The sequence below is a fragment of the Phascolarctos cinereus genome, unplaced genomic scaffold (assembly GCF_003287225.1).
Source record: "Phascolarctos cinereus isolate Bilbo 61053 unplaced genomic scaffold, phaCin_HiC Scaffold_5;HRSCAF=322, whole genome shotgun sequence".
In the NCBI taxonomy this organism is placed as follows: Eukaryota; Metazoa; Chordata; class Mammalia; order Diprotodontia; family Phascolarctidae; genus Phascolarctos; species Phascolarctos cinereus.
The window spans coordinates 274,040,125-274,056,929 of NW_027555958.1; the positions used below are offsets into that span (position 1 = coordinate 274,040,125).

Sequence of the window (16,805 nt, forward strand, 5' to 3'; positions counted from 1 at the left end):
GGGGGGAGTCTGTGTTTTCTTTCACAATATGATTAATATGGAAATATGTTTTGTATGACTGCACATTTATAACCCATGTCAAACTGCTTGCCTTCTCAATTGGGGGAAGGGGGTGAGAGAGTAGTTGGAACCCAAACTTTAAAAAAAAACATATTAAATACTGTTTTTACATGTAATTGGGGAAAAATAAAATATTAAGTAAAAAAAAATTTTTAAAAAAAGACTAGATCATGTCAAAATCATTTTTATAAGATTATTATACTTATAGATCAGGATAATGCTGCAGATACAATTTATCAGATTATTTCCTAAAAGTCTAGTTAAAGCATGACACATTGTTCATGTGGAAATGTGCAATCTGCAAGAAAAATCACTGAGGCAGAGCTCTGAGCCAATGGCACTTTATTAACGGGTCCATGGTCCTTTCTAACAAAGTGGACCTCAGATTTTCCTTGCTATTTGAGATGTCCTTGGTCCCCAGGACCTTGTTTTTATAAGATTTGATAGCCAAATACGCAAAAGAGGCATAGTAAAATACAGAATCTCATTGGTTGATAGACCTTGCTCTCGAGGGCCAAAAAATTACATATCAACAAAAATTATATATCAACAATCAACAGTCACAAGTTGGGTGAAGCATGGGACATCTCCACTGACTAAGTGGTCATAAAATGGTCACAAGACAGTCACCTGTTCATGTTGGACAAGAGAGAACGGTCCAGAAGTACAAAAATAAGTTGCGGGACTTTCCACAGCATCAAGGTGTTCCACCCATGCTTTTCTGGACATGGATTTTGAGTAAAATGGGACAGAGATATCTTTGTCAGCATTCTTGTGGTTGTACAAGTGAACTTCATAACTGGTAAACAAGTAACGAACATTACATTAAATTTTGAGGCCCATTATAAAGGCCTACTATAAGAAACTATTCTCTAATTAACCCTGTATGATTTATATAAAATATCAAACTAATTAATACTGATTGGAATAGAGAAGGGGTCCAAATGAATCATATCTCACAGAAAAGACAGAGATATATAACTACTGAAAAAATAAAATTAGATGAATTTGCAACTAGTTGATTAGCCCCATTCAAACAGTAGTCAATAATGGTGCAATGTCAACTTGGAAGGAGGTCTCCAGTGGAAAATCTCAAGGTCTGTTGATCAATAACTTAGATGAAGGCATAGGTAGTATGCTCATCAAATTTGCAGAAAAGCATAAAACAAGAAGAATAGCTAACACACAATTTTTTGGCCCTCGAGAGCAAGGTCAGAATACAGAATGATCCTGACAGGTTAAATAAAGCACCTAGGCTGAATTTATTAAGAAAAAATTCAATAAAGATAAATGCAAAGTCATATATTTGAGTGTATATAGATAGACAGATAGAGGTAGACAGACAGATAGATAGATAGTATACTTGAGTATAAGACTTAAGAAATATAGGACGGAAAGAGCATAATTACAAAGTAGATTGAAAAAAAAAATTTAGGAGTTTCAGCAAGTCCAATAAATCAGCAGCGATGTGGCAGCCAAAAAAGGTAATGAGGGTTTAAACTGTTCTAAGAGAGCTATGCAGCTTTCAAAGAAAAACCAAAAAAGAGGTCACAGTCCTTCTGTAAGCTATCTTTGTCAGATTACAACCAGGAGGGCAACCAGGATGATGAACAGCCTTGAGTTACACGTCTTAAGAGAACTAGTTGAAGAAACTAGGGATATTTAGCACAGGGAAGAGAAGTCTAAAAGGTGGAAAGGGTTCTCAGGAAAAACAGTTAATGTTGAAATATTCAAGGGGCTGTCATTGGAAACAAGACTGGACTTGCTCTGTTGATCCCCCCCAAAGGACAAAACAAGGTTCAAAGGATAGAAGCTGCTAAAATGCAAATTTAGCCTGATTATGTCATAGGAGAAGCTCTCAAAATTAGAGCTGAGCTCTAAAATGGAATGAGCTGCCCTGGGACATGGTGGTATCCCTGTCATGCAGAGGCTGCATGGTCATTTTTGGGGTGTTGGAATAAATGACTACTGAAGTCCTTTTCAACTCTAAATTCTGTTTCTGTGATCCGTCATTTTTAATTCTTGCTATTTCATTGACTCAAACTCCGGTACAGTCATACATCATTTGCATGATAATATATTTTATACATCAAGCACACAGTTTGTTATACACTACTACATGTAGCCAGCAGGCATGTCTCCACTGCCCTTTAAGTAATACACATTTTTTATTCTTTGCCAAATAACATCACTGGAAAAATATTAGCATTAAAAGTATGATATTTTGCTTCAGGAAGATGTTTGGCAATTACTGAATGCAGTAAGCAACTTTGCAAATGAAACTATGCCCATGGAAAAAGCTAGCAGCTCAGAAAACAGAGCACTGGACCCAGTGTCAGAAAGACCTTCATTCAAATCCAGCCTCAGACACTAGCTGTGTGATTCTGGTAAGTCATTTGATCTGCTTGTCTCAATTTCCTAAAGTGTAAAATGGAAAGAATAATAATACCTCACAGGGTTATCATATGGATCAAATGAGACAATATTTGTAAAAGTGATTAGCATAGTGCAAGGCACATAGCAGGTGCTACATAATAAATGTATGTTTCCTTCCCTTCCCTCCTTTCCCTTTTCCTCCTATTCAATTCAGGGCTCAGTTCACTGTCTACCTTTAGTGACAGTCCAAAGTATATGTACTGACTGACAGACCATTCATTCATTCTTCAGTGAATTAAAAACAATTATTATGCAGAAAGAATTGTGTTAAATTTAAATAACAGCTTACACAATAGCACTTAATAGTTAGAAAGTATTTTACATTAATGCTCTCATTTGAGCCTTACAACAAATTCTGAAGTAGGAAAGGCAAATATAACAGCATTCTCAATTTACAGATACAGAAATTCACCAATTCTTTATCATATTCGCCAATTCTGACAGTTCTGACATAAGACCATAGCTTGAAGGGACTTTAGAAAAAATGAGGTGAGGTGACTTGCCTAAGGACCTACAATTAATAAGTAGCACATCCAGGATTTGTACCAGTCAGGTCTCTGATTCCAAATGCAGCACTCTTGCCAATCAACAATACTCTTGTCACAATCCTTATTAATTCTAATTTTTGTTGAAATCTTAAGCTGTACATATCACTTAAAAAAAATAATATGCAGGGCAGCTAGACGGTGCAGTGAATAGAGCACTAGCCCTGGAATCAAGAGGACCTGAGTTCAAATCTGACCTCAGATACATAACACTCACTAGCTGTGTGACTCTGGGTGAGTCACTTAACCCCAACTGCCTCACCAAAAAAAAATAAAATAAAATAATAATAATAATGATAATATGCACTGTGATTAAGATTCAGTATATATATTTAGAGACCATTTCTCAATTCCACAAATGTTAAAAGACAAAGAGTTCTATTTTCCCTTCTGTTTAACCTTTAAATTCCTGATTTACTGATACAATTAATTATTAGCTTTCACACTGATGAACCAGATTGGTTAAACCCAGAAACACTTCCTTTCTTAATGTTTATATTAAAACGCATTTCTAACAACCAATGCTGTGTACTTTAGTTATCAAGTTCTTTAACAGATGAAGTGAAGAGGTTAAAAACTCTTCTTGAAGTCTTATTTCCCAGGACATGGATTTAGTGGCCTTGGAATAGTCGATGTTTCCCAGGACGTTCCCTTTCACTGTATCTAGCACCCTTCAGTATAAAATTCCCACAAATAACCTGAGAAATATGAGTCAACCTAAATTAACTAGTCACAGATGTTCTTAGAGAGATAGGCTGTTACACTGATTCCCAATTATATGTCACAAACTCATATTTACATAATAACCCTTTAAGGTTTACAAAGTATCTTCCTCACAACTGTTGGCTGTACTTCAAGGCTCTGTCCTAAACTTTCTTTTCTCTACATCCTCTCCCAGGGACCTCAACAACTAATATAGATTTAATATATCTGTCTGTTCTGATGACTTCCATACTGACTATCCAGCATGAAGCTCTTTTCTAAGCTCCAGTAGTGAATATCCAACTACTGGACATATATCAAACTGGATATCCTATAGGCATCTCAAACTCAACATGTCCAAAAGAGAATTCATTTACTTTCCCTCCCAAACCTGCCTTTCTTCCAAACTTCTCTATTTCTGCTAAAGGGATGACCATCCTTCCAGTCAACCAAATTCTCAATCTCAGTCATCCTTAAGTCCTCTCTACATAACCTGTCTGTTGTAAAGTTTTGTCCATCTCCTCCACAATAATTCTGACGTGTCCCCTTCTCTCCATTCAGACAGCCATCACACTCCTTCAAGCCTTCATCATTTCTTGCCTTAGCGTATCTTCCTAACTGGTCTCTCTGCCCTAAATCTCTTCACTCTTCAATCCATTCTTCATTAAAAATCATGTGACAATAAACAAAGCCAATGCAACCAAGATTAAGAGGAAAGCAGAAAATTAGGAAAGAATTTTTACAAGTGTCTCTGATAAGGGCCTCATTTCTAAAATATATAGAGAACTAAGTCAAATGTGTAAGAATACCAGTCATTTCCCAATTGATAAATGGTCAAAGGATATGAACAGACAGTTCCCAGATGAAGAAATTAAAGCTATCTATCTATAATCGTATGAAAAAATGCTCTAAATCACTAGTAATTAGAGAAATGCAAATCAAAACAACTCTGAGGTACCACATCACACCTATCAGATTGGCCAACATAACAAAACAGGAAAATGATAAATGTTGGAGAAGATGTGGGGAAAATAGAACATTAATCCACTGTTGGTGGAGTTGTGAATTGATCCAACCATTTTGGAGAACAATTTGGAACTGTATCCAAAGGGCTATAAAAATGTGCATACCCTTTGATCCAGCAATAGCACTTCTAGGGCTGTATCCCAAAGAGAACATACAAATGGGAAAAGGACCCACATGTACAAAAATATTTATAGCAGCTCTTTCTGTAATGGCAAAGAATTGGAAATTGAGGGGATGCCCATCAACTGGGGAATGGCTGAACAAGTTGTGGTATATGAATGTAATGGAATACTATTGTGCTATAAGAAATGATGAACAGGCTGACTTCAGAAAAACTTGCATGAACTAATGCTGAGTGAAGTGAGCAGAACCAGGAGAATGTTGTACACAGTAACAAGCCACACTGTGTGATGACTAACTCTGATAGACTTAGCTCTTTTAAGCAATGCAAGGATCTAAGACATCTCCAAAAGTCTCATGATGGAAAATTTTAGCCACATCCAGAGAAAGACCTATGGAGTTTGAATGCAGATCAAAGTGTACTACTTGCTCTTTTTTTTTCTCTTCTATTTTGTTTTTTCTTTCTTGTGGTTCCTCCTATTGGTTCCAATTCTTCTTTACAACATGGCTAATGCGAAAATATGTTTAATAAGAATGTATATGTAGAGCCTATATCAGATTGCATGCCATCTTGGGGAAGGAGGTAAGGAGAAAGAAGAAGAAAATTTAAAATTCAAAAGCCTATGGAAGTGAATGTTGAAAACTAAAAATAAATTAATTTTTTTTAAAAATTGTGTGACAAGTTAGTGTTCCTAAATCACAGATCTGAAAATATCAATCTCCTGATCAATAATTATCTCCAATGTCTGCTTATTACCTCTAGGATTTTAAAACTCCTCTCATATTTAAAGCCCTTCAAAACATGGCTATAGCTGAGGTCGATGATATCAGACTTCATTTTCTGACTACCATTTCAGTCTCCAAGTGATTCCATGAGGATTCTGACTTTTTCTTGTATGATCTCCAAATGGGAGATGTTTCCATTTCCTACTGTGACCATGAAAATCCACCAAGGGATGCCGATATTGAAGACCACACTAGTCTCAAACCTCCTGTGTTGGCACACAAGTGCAGGATTGACTGTCTCCTGTTGTCTTCCAGGACCCTGAGAAGTACCAGGCTAGGCCTTGCCCCCTGCCCTGTGACTTCTAGGAGTTGATTCTGGTTTTGTGCTTACATTACAAGGACAGAGTCTGGGCCTGAATACTGAAGCTCACACTACTTTACAACTCCCCTCTTTATATTCTTGGCTTCCCTGGTGGAACTACCACTATCAGCTTCTGCATTTACGCGGGCATTGGCAGAACCCTATTACCAGCCCTCACCAGCTTCTGGCAGTCTTTTTGCAGTTCTGAACTGGACAGAGGAGATTATATCTGCTTTTGGTTGTTTTTTTCTCTATCATTGGTCTTCTAGGCCCCCTTTTCTCATATTTTCTAGAGTTTATTTGGAAGAGTTGGCTTCTCTATCACCATCTTAGTCAGAAGTATATAATTTAAATTTTAAAGTTATTTTTCATACTATTACTAATTCAGAAATCCTAGACAGCTTTCTGTAAAAGCCAAAACTAGCAAAATATTAAAAAATAAGACATGATAGAAAATATATTGAGTTTCTATTCCATACTTTTAAGGGGTATCTTCTATTTTTTTTTCTTCTTTCTCTACTAGCTCACTTCTCAAATTAAGGTTTTAAAGCAGAAACCAATAAGAAATAATTACTTGTGGAAACATGTAAATTTTAAAGGGCTTTGATTAATACCCTTCTGCTACATCTAATACTATTGGTCACCCTCTTCCTTCTAGATAATATTTTACCTCTGGACCTTCATGACACTGCTTTCTCCTGATTCTAACTGATTCTCCTGATATCTAACTGTTCTGTCTTGTATCTGTTCCTGGTTTGTCTTCCAGATGATATTCTGTGGGTGTTCCCCAAGGCTCTGTACTAGGCCCTCTACTGTTCTCTCAACAAACCTTTTTGTTTCTTGGTGACCTCATCAACTCCCATGTGTTTACCATCTCTAGGAAGACGATTCATCACACAGCTTACTTTTGAGTTTCAGTCTACATTACCAATTGCCTATTAGACATTTCAAACTGAATGTACTGGTAATATCTTAAATTTAACACATTATCAAACTTTCTGGGCCCTTTTCTTTCTGATTCACTATCTTATTCCACACAGAAACTACTCCAAGACTTCTCTCCTCAGATATGCCAAACCTACTTCTACATCACCTCTCTCTTATTCTACTGAGAAAACTGAGGTTACTCAACAAGAGGTCCCTCTTCTCCCCTTTTCTTCATTTTAAAATCCTTTACCTCACCCTCCACTTCCTCTTCCTTTCTTCCAGTCTCTGAGAATGAAGCAGCCCTTCTTGCCAACTCCAAGCTGTCACCATGTGCCTTTGATCTCATCTTCTCCTATCTTCTCCAGCACAAAGCAACCTCAGTTATTTCTTCTTTCTCTCTAATCTTCATCTTCTCCTTACTACCTTCAAACATACACAAGTCTCCCCAGTACTTAGACCCTACAATTACCTCAGGCTATCTTATCAAGCTACCTTAAATCTCTGCTCCTTTTTCTCAACCAAACACCTATGCACTTTTGTTGCTTCCATTTTCTCTCCTTCCACTGACTACTCAATCTTTTATATTTGGTTTATTGAATCTGGCTTACTTTTCTGTCTCCTCCATTAGAATGTAAGCTCTTTGTTCATAGGTCTGAATTTCTTTTCAGTCTCTTTGGTATTTTCCTCATCTTTGTCTATCCTATATGTCAATCTCTTAATATTCTCATAATTGAGATGCTTCTACCATGAATCTCGTCTCAACAGTTGGCCCAATACATATGTTTTCCCCCCATTTTTGTTCTTTTTAATATACTTTCTACTTCCTCTATAAGCACATGCGAGCCTGTGATATTCCAAGTAAAAATGAGATAGCATAACTGTTCTTAATAGTGAAAAGCTTATAATAATTTTAATAATCTTTGTATAGCGCTTTTCCACTTTTCTTCTGTTTGTTATTCACTTTCCATTTTCATACTTCAAGACCCTGAAACATGAATTTACCTGCTGGATAAACAAACAAGTTTATATTCTAAACTGGTGTTACTTCTAGCCAACATCTCTTTGCTTCATGGATAGGTCAAAAGTTTGTTGACTCAGGTACCTTTACGGCTTTTTTTGGTCCTCTTAGTGAGTTAAACCTCTGTATAAAAATATTAAAATCAGGGTCAATGTCTGTTGTTCACTTCCCATATTTCATCATGAAATACTAGTTTAAATAATTATGGATAAAATTATTTGCTTCAATTTTATTTCATCTTTTTCTCACCCTTCTTTATTTTTTTTTACTTCTTCTAAACTTTCAGGAAGGAGAAATAGAATTCCTTCTTGTCATTCAACATTTAAAGCATTGACAAATCATCTCTAAATATCTCTTCAAACTTAAAGACTCCAATATTATAAATTGGTGTTGGTAGGCTGAATATACACAAGATAGGAGCATCAGACAAAACTCCACCTTCATAACAAGGCTTTTTGTTTTCTTTAAAAATATATACTATTTCATTTTGGGGACTTAACACAAATATGTAAGACCAAGAGCCATTCTAATGTGTAAGTGGTCAAATGATATGAACAGTTCTCAAAAGAAGAATTACAACCTATTAACAAATATTTTCCCAAATCCTAAGTAATAATCTGAATGCAAATACAAACAATTTCAAGGATTCACCTCCATTCATAAAATTCACCAATGAAGGGGGCAACTAGGTGGTGCAGTGGATAGAGCACCGGCCCTGAAGTCAGGAGGACCTGAGTTCAAATCCATCCTCAGACCAAACACTTGACACACTTACTAGCTGTGTGACCCTGGGCAAGTCACTTAACCCCAAGTGCCTTGAAAAAAAAATTCACAAATGAAAGAAACTTTCATATATAAAACAATATTCAAAATAGCAATGTTTATAGAGGTCAAGAACTGGATACAAGATAAATGCCCCTGAATTGGGGAATGGTTAAACAAACTGTCTTTCATAAATATAACTGAATATTACCACATAATAAGAAAAGAGTAACATAAAGCATTCTGAGATAAACGGGAACTTATATGAACTGATGCTGAGGGAAATATTCAAGACAAAAAAAAATAAGCACAGTGACTACATACAACATAGTAGGAGGAAAAATACAGAAAGATAGCTGGTTTTGCTAAACTGCTGTTTTTCTCTTTTTTAATTCTTTGCTATAAGGGACACTTTGATAGGCAGGGAAGGGTGGAGTGATACATTTAGAAATGAAAATAATATAAAGTAATTTGGATATAACAGTGGAAAAAAAAGTACCACTAAGATTATACTTAAGTAAGATAGAATAACAAATATTTCAATTATTTTCTGACCTGGGTACTCTTGGATCGTGCCACGTGCTCACTCCAGTCTGAGTATGTAGAAAATAGACTTGACCTTGCTGTGTTGTTCTCTGCTCTATAAATCAAGAAATATCAACAATCAAACACAAAACTATAAGGCAAACATTAAAAAGATATCTTTAGGTACTAATAGGCTATTAAACAAATACAAGTCTCCAAATAACAATGGTTTATGCTACAAAAACTGATTTGGAAATCTGATGTTTAGAATTCAGAACACATTCTTCTACATAAAAACATAATAAATGTGCTTAAATTTCCAAGCTAACCCTCAAAAATCCTATAAAAGACATAAATACTGCACTCTTGCAATGAATATTTGCAAAATACTATTAACCAAATGCCATTAATTTTGCAATGAATATTTACAAAATACTATTAATTAAATAATATTATTAAAGAAAACAAAAAATCTCTAAAATTTACTAAGTATTTTTGCTTAGTTATTAGTGCTTTAAGAAAACAGATAGATAAGAAAAGTATTGGGAGCATTTTTAAAGTTTTTAGAGGCACACAGCATTGATGTTTTAAGTTATTTTACTAAGCAACTCATGTCTTTCCTTTCACTTAACAAAGGTATTACTATCAGTACTAATTAGAGCTGGTCTTGGCTCACAGAATGCAGGAAGAACAGGGTGAGAGGAAGATTTTACTGAGGTAACCGGACAAGAATGAGAAGAGAGAAGAAAACCAAAAAGAGAGATAAAAAAGAATGTCTACATATATGTGGAAAAGCCTCTTAAGGTGGAACTTTTGAAAGCTAAAGGAAAGGAAGGCAAAGTAAGGCAACACAGCCTGAGCACAATCCTTAGGGGAAAGTAGGGAAACAAGACAATAGGTGAGACAGTTTCTAATATTAACCAGCAGATGGCATCCCTGACCTAGTACAACTTGCTTGAAGTCTACAGAAGAGTATAAAATGTGTACCCCTTTCAAGTGGGTGAGAATGAAGGCAACCAGCTTATGCTAAAAGATACGTGGACTAGGTGTTCATAGCCTGGATCTTTATCACTTGAAGGCTAACTTTACTTAATGACTAGAAAACAAATTACATTTTTGAAGGAATTGTGTTTGATTAATATACATGATTAGAAATTATCCTTAAAAAAATTATAGCACAAATAGCCCAAAATTACAGATAAATGACCCATTTATATTTGTTTTTTTGGGAGGGAAAGTGTTTTTTTATAATTCTAAATGTGGATGTCTGTGATGTTGTACAGCAATGGATTTCAGAGTCAGAAAGATGAGGAAAATGTGGGTTCAAATTCAGATTCAGATACACACTAGCTGTGTTATTCTGGGTAAGTCGCTTAAGTGCTCCTCGGTAACATCAGTGTTGTACTTTAAGGGTACCAAGGTCCCTTCCAACTCTAATCTATGCTCCGTTGTTGTTGTTGTTGTTGTTGTTGTTGCTGTTTGTCCTTTGTTCTTGAAGAGGACCAAAACATCAGGAAGGTGATGCCATGACTTGCAAGTGAATTGGATTTAAGTCAGGGAGGGCTGTGCAAAGTCACCAGCCTCACTTTCTCCTCTGCAGCCATCTGGGTCCAGTGGCAAGATACAGATCAAAATACCTAGACATGGCCCCCTATGATCCTATGAACCTGTTTTATAAGACCTTTCCTGATACCTACAGTTAGCATTTACTTTCTCCTCATCATTACTTTGTATAAATGTCTGAGCTGGCTTTTACTTACTTGCTCTACACACACACACACACACACACACACACACACACACACACACACACACCCATCCCACAATGCAAACTCCTTAAAAGGCAGGGACTGTTTCGTTTTTGGCTATATTCAAAGCACCAAAAATATAGCAAATATAGCAAAACATAGCCAAAAAATACATACAGCTGACTTTAAGGCCAGGAGGACTGGGTTGAAGTCCCACTTCTAATACAGAGAGGCTGTGTGATCATAGAAACATCATTTAACATCTCATTGAGAGCTCTAGGCAACCCTATAAGACTTCAAGTTGCAAAGAAGATGCCAACCTGCTCCTCCTTATTAGGAAATTCTCTATACCAGCAAAATAACAGGTCTAGTCCCTACAACAACTTGCCATCTGGAGCTTCATAAACATTTACTGAATATTTAAAGAAAATAAATTAACTGTAGTATCTTCATCTTATTTCCTCCCTTACTCTTCATTCATCTCTGTGTAAAGAAGGCAATTATTTCTTCTTAAAACACTTTTTCTGAATCTAAATCTAAATTTTTAACCCCACTGTGGAGATGTCTCCATACTGCTGTATTTCTCATTCACAAAAGGGAGGGATTTAATGTACACAATACTAAGTTTCCTAATTAAGACACACAGTAGCTAAGATAAATGTTTGTAATATGGGCAATAATATTATTTTCCATTGTATCTATTGTTTTTGCTATAGGTAAAGTATTTTTCTTAGAAATTTTGTGAGACAGAAATAGAAAAAAGGATTTATTTTAAACACAAACTTACTGCTAAAAAACTTAGTTTCAGTTATGACTTAACCCAAAATCAAATTAGAAGAGTTTTAAGTCTATTAAGATAAACTATGAATCATTATATTAATGGAGTATGAGTCATTAAACATTAAATCATTAAACTTCAAAGAGTGAAGGAAAAAGGAAGAAATATGGGCAATAAAGTTGAAGAAAGCAAAAACATGCCTGAACATATAAAATTTCATTCTTAAAACCTACCAAATTTGATAAAGTTTGTTTCTTAAGAAGTCAAAAAGAAAAAATGGAGAAGATAAATTCTATGCCAGATTATCTGGAAATTTTCTAGCTTAAAAAAAAAGATAAAGTTATATGGAAAGAATTGATCATAACTTTAACCAAATAACAAAAATCACAAATAACTAAAAACATTTTATATAATAGATTAGTGTTCACAACCTCTACTAGTCAAAGAAATCAGCAAGTACTATTACACAGAATATTAACTCATTTACAGCAAAAAAAATTCATTAATCAGGCAGTTATGGATTATAATAACAAAAATTAATTGTCAAAGTAAATCCATCTTTTGCCAGACCAAAAAGTTAAAGAGTGTTGGTCTTATATTAACAATAATAGATTAAACAATTTTTTTTAAAAAAGAAAGAATTTGATTATTGATAAATTGGTTTTTGCTTGAGGGTCTTCTGATCTTGTTAACAAATTGTTACAAAATACTAAAATTTCAACATCAGGATTAAAGAAACAGCACTTCCCCAAGGCATGTTAAACTTTGGAAAATATGCTTGAACTTAAAAAAAGACAATGGATGACTATTAGCTAGTAAATATTTTAATTACAAATGTCCATAAGAAACTACTCCTAAAATTATATATTTCAGAAAAAGTTAAAATATAAAAGTAATTCAAAATTCTTCAATACTAATGATCATAATTTTCAATTATATAATAACAGCACTTCCAATATTCTATAAAGTAAAAATCTTTATTAAAAATTGAGAAAAGATGTGGATTCTCCCACAGTTTCTAATTCTTCTTTACAACATGACTAATGTGAAAATAGGTTTAATATGAATATATATATATATATATATATATGCTGAGCCTATATCAATTTATACGCTGTCTTGGGGTGGGAGGAAGAAAAAGAGGGGGAGAAAATTTAGGACTCAAAAACCTTATGGACGGGCAGGTTGGTGGCTCAGTAGATAAAGCTCTGACCTTGGAGTCAGGAGGACCTGAGTTCAAATCTGACCTCAGACACATGACACTTACTAGCTGTGTGACCCTGAAGCAAGTCACTTAACCATGATTGTCTCAGCAACAACAACAACAACAGGGGGTATGGGGAGAGAAGGCAAAAAAATCTTACGGAAGTGAATGTTGAAAACTAAAAATAAATTTATAAAAAAGAAATGAGAAAAAATTGAGAAAAGAGAAAAGAGACTATCTTCCAAAAGATGTTATTTAAGTAAACTTATTTATTTCAACAAGTGTCTGCAATCCAGCAATTTTTCTCCAGATGAAAAAGACGACAGACTACTTGTGATTACCAAGATAACAAAGAGACAGTGAAATAAGTAGAGCAACATATCAGAAAAAAGAAAAGAAAAAAAGAAAGAAAAACGAAAATTTTCCTATTTGTGTGGAAACATTCTTTCAGGCCAACATAACTATACTAATCTAGTCCTTTACCAATGTAAAATTTTAAATCAGGTGATATCACAATTATCTGAATGTTTAAGCAAAACTACTTCCACTCTGATTAACGGTCTTCTTAAAATTACTAACCTATATACCTTCCTTCTTTCTGACTCTCCCACCCCTCAAGCTGCAAAAATTCCTACCATAGCCTTCAGGTAGGTCAGGAGGAGTATGTAAATGTGTCCTGCTCATGTAATTTCTGTGTCTTTGTGATCTGACTTTCCTCTCTGCCAGTCTAGGATCTGATAACTGTCCACATGTTGCACCATTTGTTCCAGTAATTGGAGTGTTCTCATCCGCAAAGCAGCTAAGAGGCCTGCCAGGACTGGAATATTCACATGCTGGCCTGTTAAAAAATAATGAGAAAGAAAAGTTACTTGTCTTGGGTATCAAAAAAAAAAAGAGTGAAAGAAAAAGATAAATTCCTATAAGAATCTGTAGCTAAAATTTTACTGTAGTAACAATCGGATACTATTTAGAAAGTAAAAATGATTGATAATAATTAGTATTCCTTCTTTTAAAAAATTAAACTTGAAACCAAAAGATAGCAAATACATGTAAAAGAGGATGGATGGATGGATAGATAGACAGATAGAAAGATAGACAGGCAGACAGGATAGTTACGATTATCTATAGATAAATATCCTTATCTCTCCACCAAGACACACACACACACACACACACCCCTCCCACACAGAATATAAAGCCAAAAACATTCACCAATAAAATGGGCAAAGGATGTAAACAAATAGTGCCCCAAAGAAGAATTGCAAACTATTAACAACCAAGTAAATTCCTGTTCCAAATTACTAATAATTCAAGAAATGAAAATCAAAGCAAACCTGAGATTTTACTTCACACCCAGAAAACTGGCAAAAAGGACAAAAGAAGAGACCAGTCAATGTTGGAGGGGTTGAGGGAAGAAAGTATACAAAAAAAAACTGTTGGTGGACCTGAGTATAACTAAGTAATTTGGAATTTTACAAATAAAGTGACTAAAGTATCTATACCTTTTGACTCAGAGATTACACTATGAAGCCCAGAAAGTTACTGGTAAGAATAAAGTCTGTATGTACACCAAAATATTTATAACAATACTTTTCTGTGACAGCAAAGAACTGTGAACCAAGTAGATGGCTGTCATTTGAAGAATGGCTATACAAATTATGTTATATAAGAATAATGGAACATTACTATGCTGTAATAAATGACAAATATTAACGAACACAGAAAAGCACAAAAAGATTTACATGATCTGATGTTGAGTAAACAGAGCCAAGAAAACAATATATATGACAATAACAATGGAAATGGAAAGAAAAACCATAAAAGTGAATGTTGCAAAACCATAACAAACAAGTATGTCTCAAAAAAAGAAATATAAGACACCTTTTTTGCAAAGGTAGGAGATGCACAGATGTGGTATATCATACGTATTTTCAGACTTTTTTCTATGTATTAATCTGTTTTGCTGGGGATTTTTAAATCTTCTTTTCAGTTGTTAGTTTTTTCCTTTAAAAATATTATTTGTGATATGTGATGGTTCTCTGCGGAGAATGTGAAGAGGATAACTTGGGGAAATCTTGACGACATAAAAAGTCGCAACATATAAATAAAAATTTATTTTAAAAAATGAAAATAGGTCATGTTTATGGTATTAAATGGAAGGCAGCAAAAAAACAATTTTCATCTTCAAATATTATAAGTTTTTTAAAAATCAATCTGGCTTTTTCCTTCCATTCTGTTTTGCAACTTTCCTGATCACAATTTTCCTCAGTTATTATGTAATACTATTTATTATGATAGATCCTCCTAGGAAAGGAAGTTTAATGAGTTAACATGTAAAATGTAAAAGCTGACTGATAAATGTAAATGGGTGGAGAGGAAACAAGCCTTAGAGACTAACACATATTTCCCAAATACTTAATTACCGAGTTGGCCGTTCCCACTGAGTAGTTCGTGTAATATGATTTAAATACTGTATCCTTCCAGAGGCAGTTCTCCGTTCCTCCCAGCTAAAATTCACAAAATAAGAGATGAGACAATTAGTATTTCCTAGAAAAATAACATATTTCCAGTAGAGCAGCAAAGTCAGGAAGTTATCTACTATTAAGAATTTGGTTAAGCCAAATTCTGAATCTATCACTTCAGTGATTGGGATAGGACTAGATCTGTGATTTCATTGAGTTAAGGAAACTCCCTCTGCAACTCACAGTCCTTTTTTTTAAAAATTAATTTATTTTGATTTATCAACAATCACTTCCATATGCTTTTGAGCTCAAAATTTTTCTCCCCCTTTGCAATTCACAGTCTTACTGAGTTTCCTGGGGCAGTGAGTTAGTATGTATCAAAGGTTGCATTTGAACTGGGTCTTTATGACTAAGACTGGCTCTTTCTATTCCACTATGCCATGCTGCCCTCACTTACTTCAATTCTCCATAGATATAAAATAGTCAGTATTTGTATCCTTGGTGTTTTTACCACTAATTAAGCTTGTCACATACAGATTAAATTTTGAGAAAATAAATATCAAAAAAACCACACCAGAAAGAGTGGCAAATGGTTTGTGAAAACAATCCTCTCCATTTTTAGTTATGATTCACTCAAGGCAGAAAGGGACAAATGTTAAGTGGAAAAATTCCAGTATCAACATACCCCACCACAGGGTAGAGGTTTAGAACTTTAAGAAAGAATTCTTTTGAGATCCACTGGTGTGACTTCACTTTCAATCTGTAAAGGGAATGAAGGAGCTCACTCGATGATCTCTGAGGTCTCTTGTCTATTAAGGCATGTCGAACACTCTGTGGCTAGACTTACAAGCATGTGGTAGAATGAGTGTATGCTATTCTCTCTCAGGGAAGATAGAGTATTTCAACCTTTAACTGCCTTCTTACAAAGGTACCATGACCAAAATCTAATGAAAGTTTAGCAGGTATTGTGAAGGAAAAGTAAATAATATGCAGAGTGCTAGTAATAATATATATATCAAAAGAATCCATCAAACAATTACTGTACCCTACATGTAAAATTAGAATTGTTAAAGATCATGTGAAGATGATCAAGTACCTGATCAAAACATCAACTTAGCAAAACATGAAAGTAATGTACAAGTCTCTACATCATATAATAATCACTCCTTTCAAAGTGAACATTTTTTTGTCTTACCTTACATAAACCTACTTTAAGAATTTGTTTTACCTTTAAACAACATATTTTGCTTGTTGTATCCTTAAATGAGATTTCACAGGGCCAAAATACATTAAATGCAAACCTTTTGTATTTAGTTGTATGTTGTATGTCCAATATACTGTCTATTTCATATTATAGTAAAGCTACAGACATTGGGATTACCACAGAAAAAGGAAACCTATGAGT

At 34.5% G+C, this 16,805-nt stretch overlaps 1 protein-coding gene across 1 annotated transcript in view; it reads right to left on the reverse strand.

The window, feature by feature from the left end:
* The window catches only part of SMURF2 (SMAD specific E3 ubiquitin protein ligase 2), a 168,316-nt gene that overhangs the window by 44,487 nt on the left and 107,024 nt on the right, over window positions 1-16,805 (reverse strand). The window contains exons 7-9 of the mRNA XM_021000766.2: window positions 15,362-15,445; window positions 13,574-13,776; window positions 9,239-9,323 (exon numbers count right to left, since the gene is read on the reverse strand). Coding sequence (XP_020856425.1) covers window positions 9,239-9,323; window positions 13,574-13,776; window positions 15,362-15,445 — 372 coding nt within the window. The remainder of the gene's footprint in view (window positions 1-9,238; window positions 9,324-13,573; window positions 13,777-15,361; window positions 15,446-16,805) is intronic.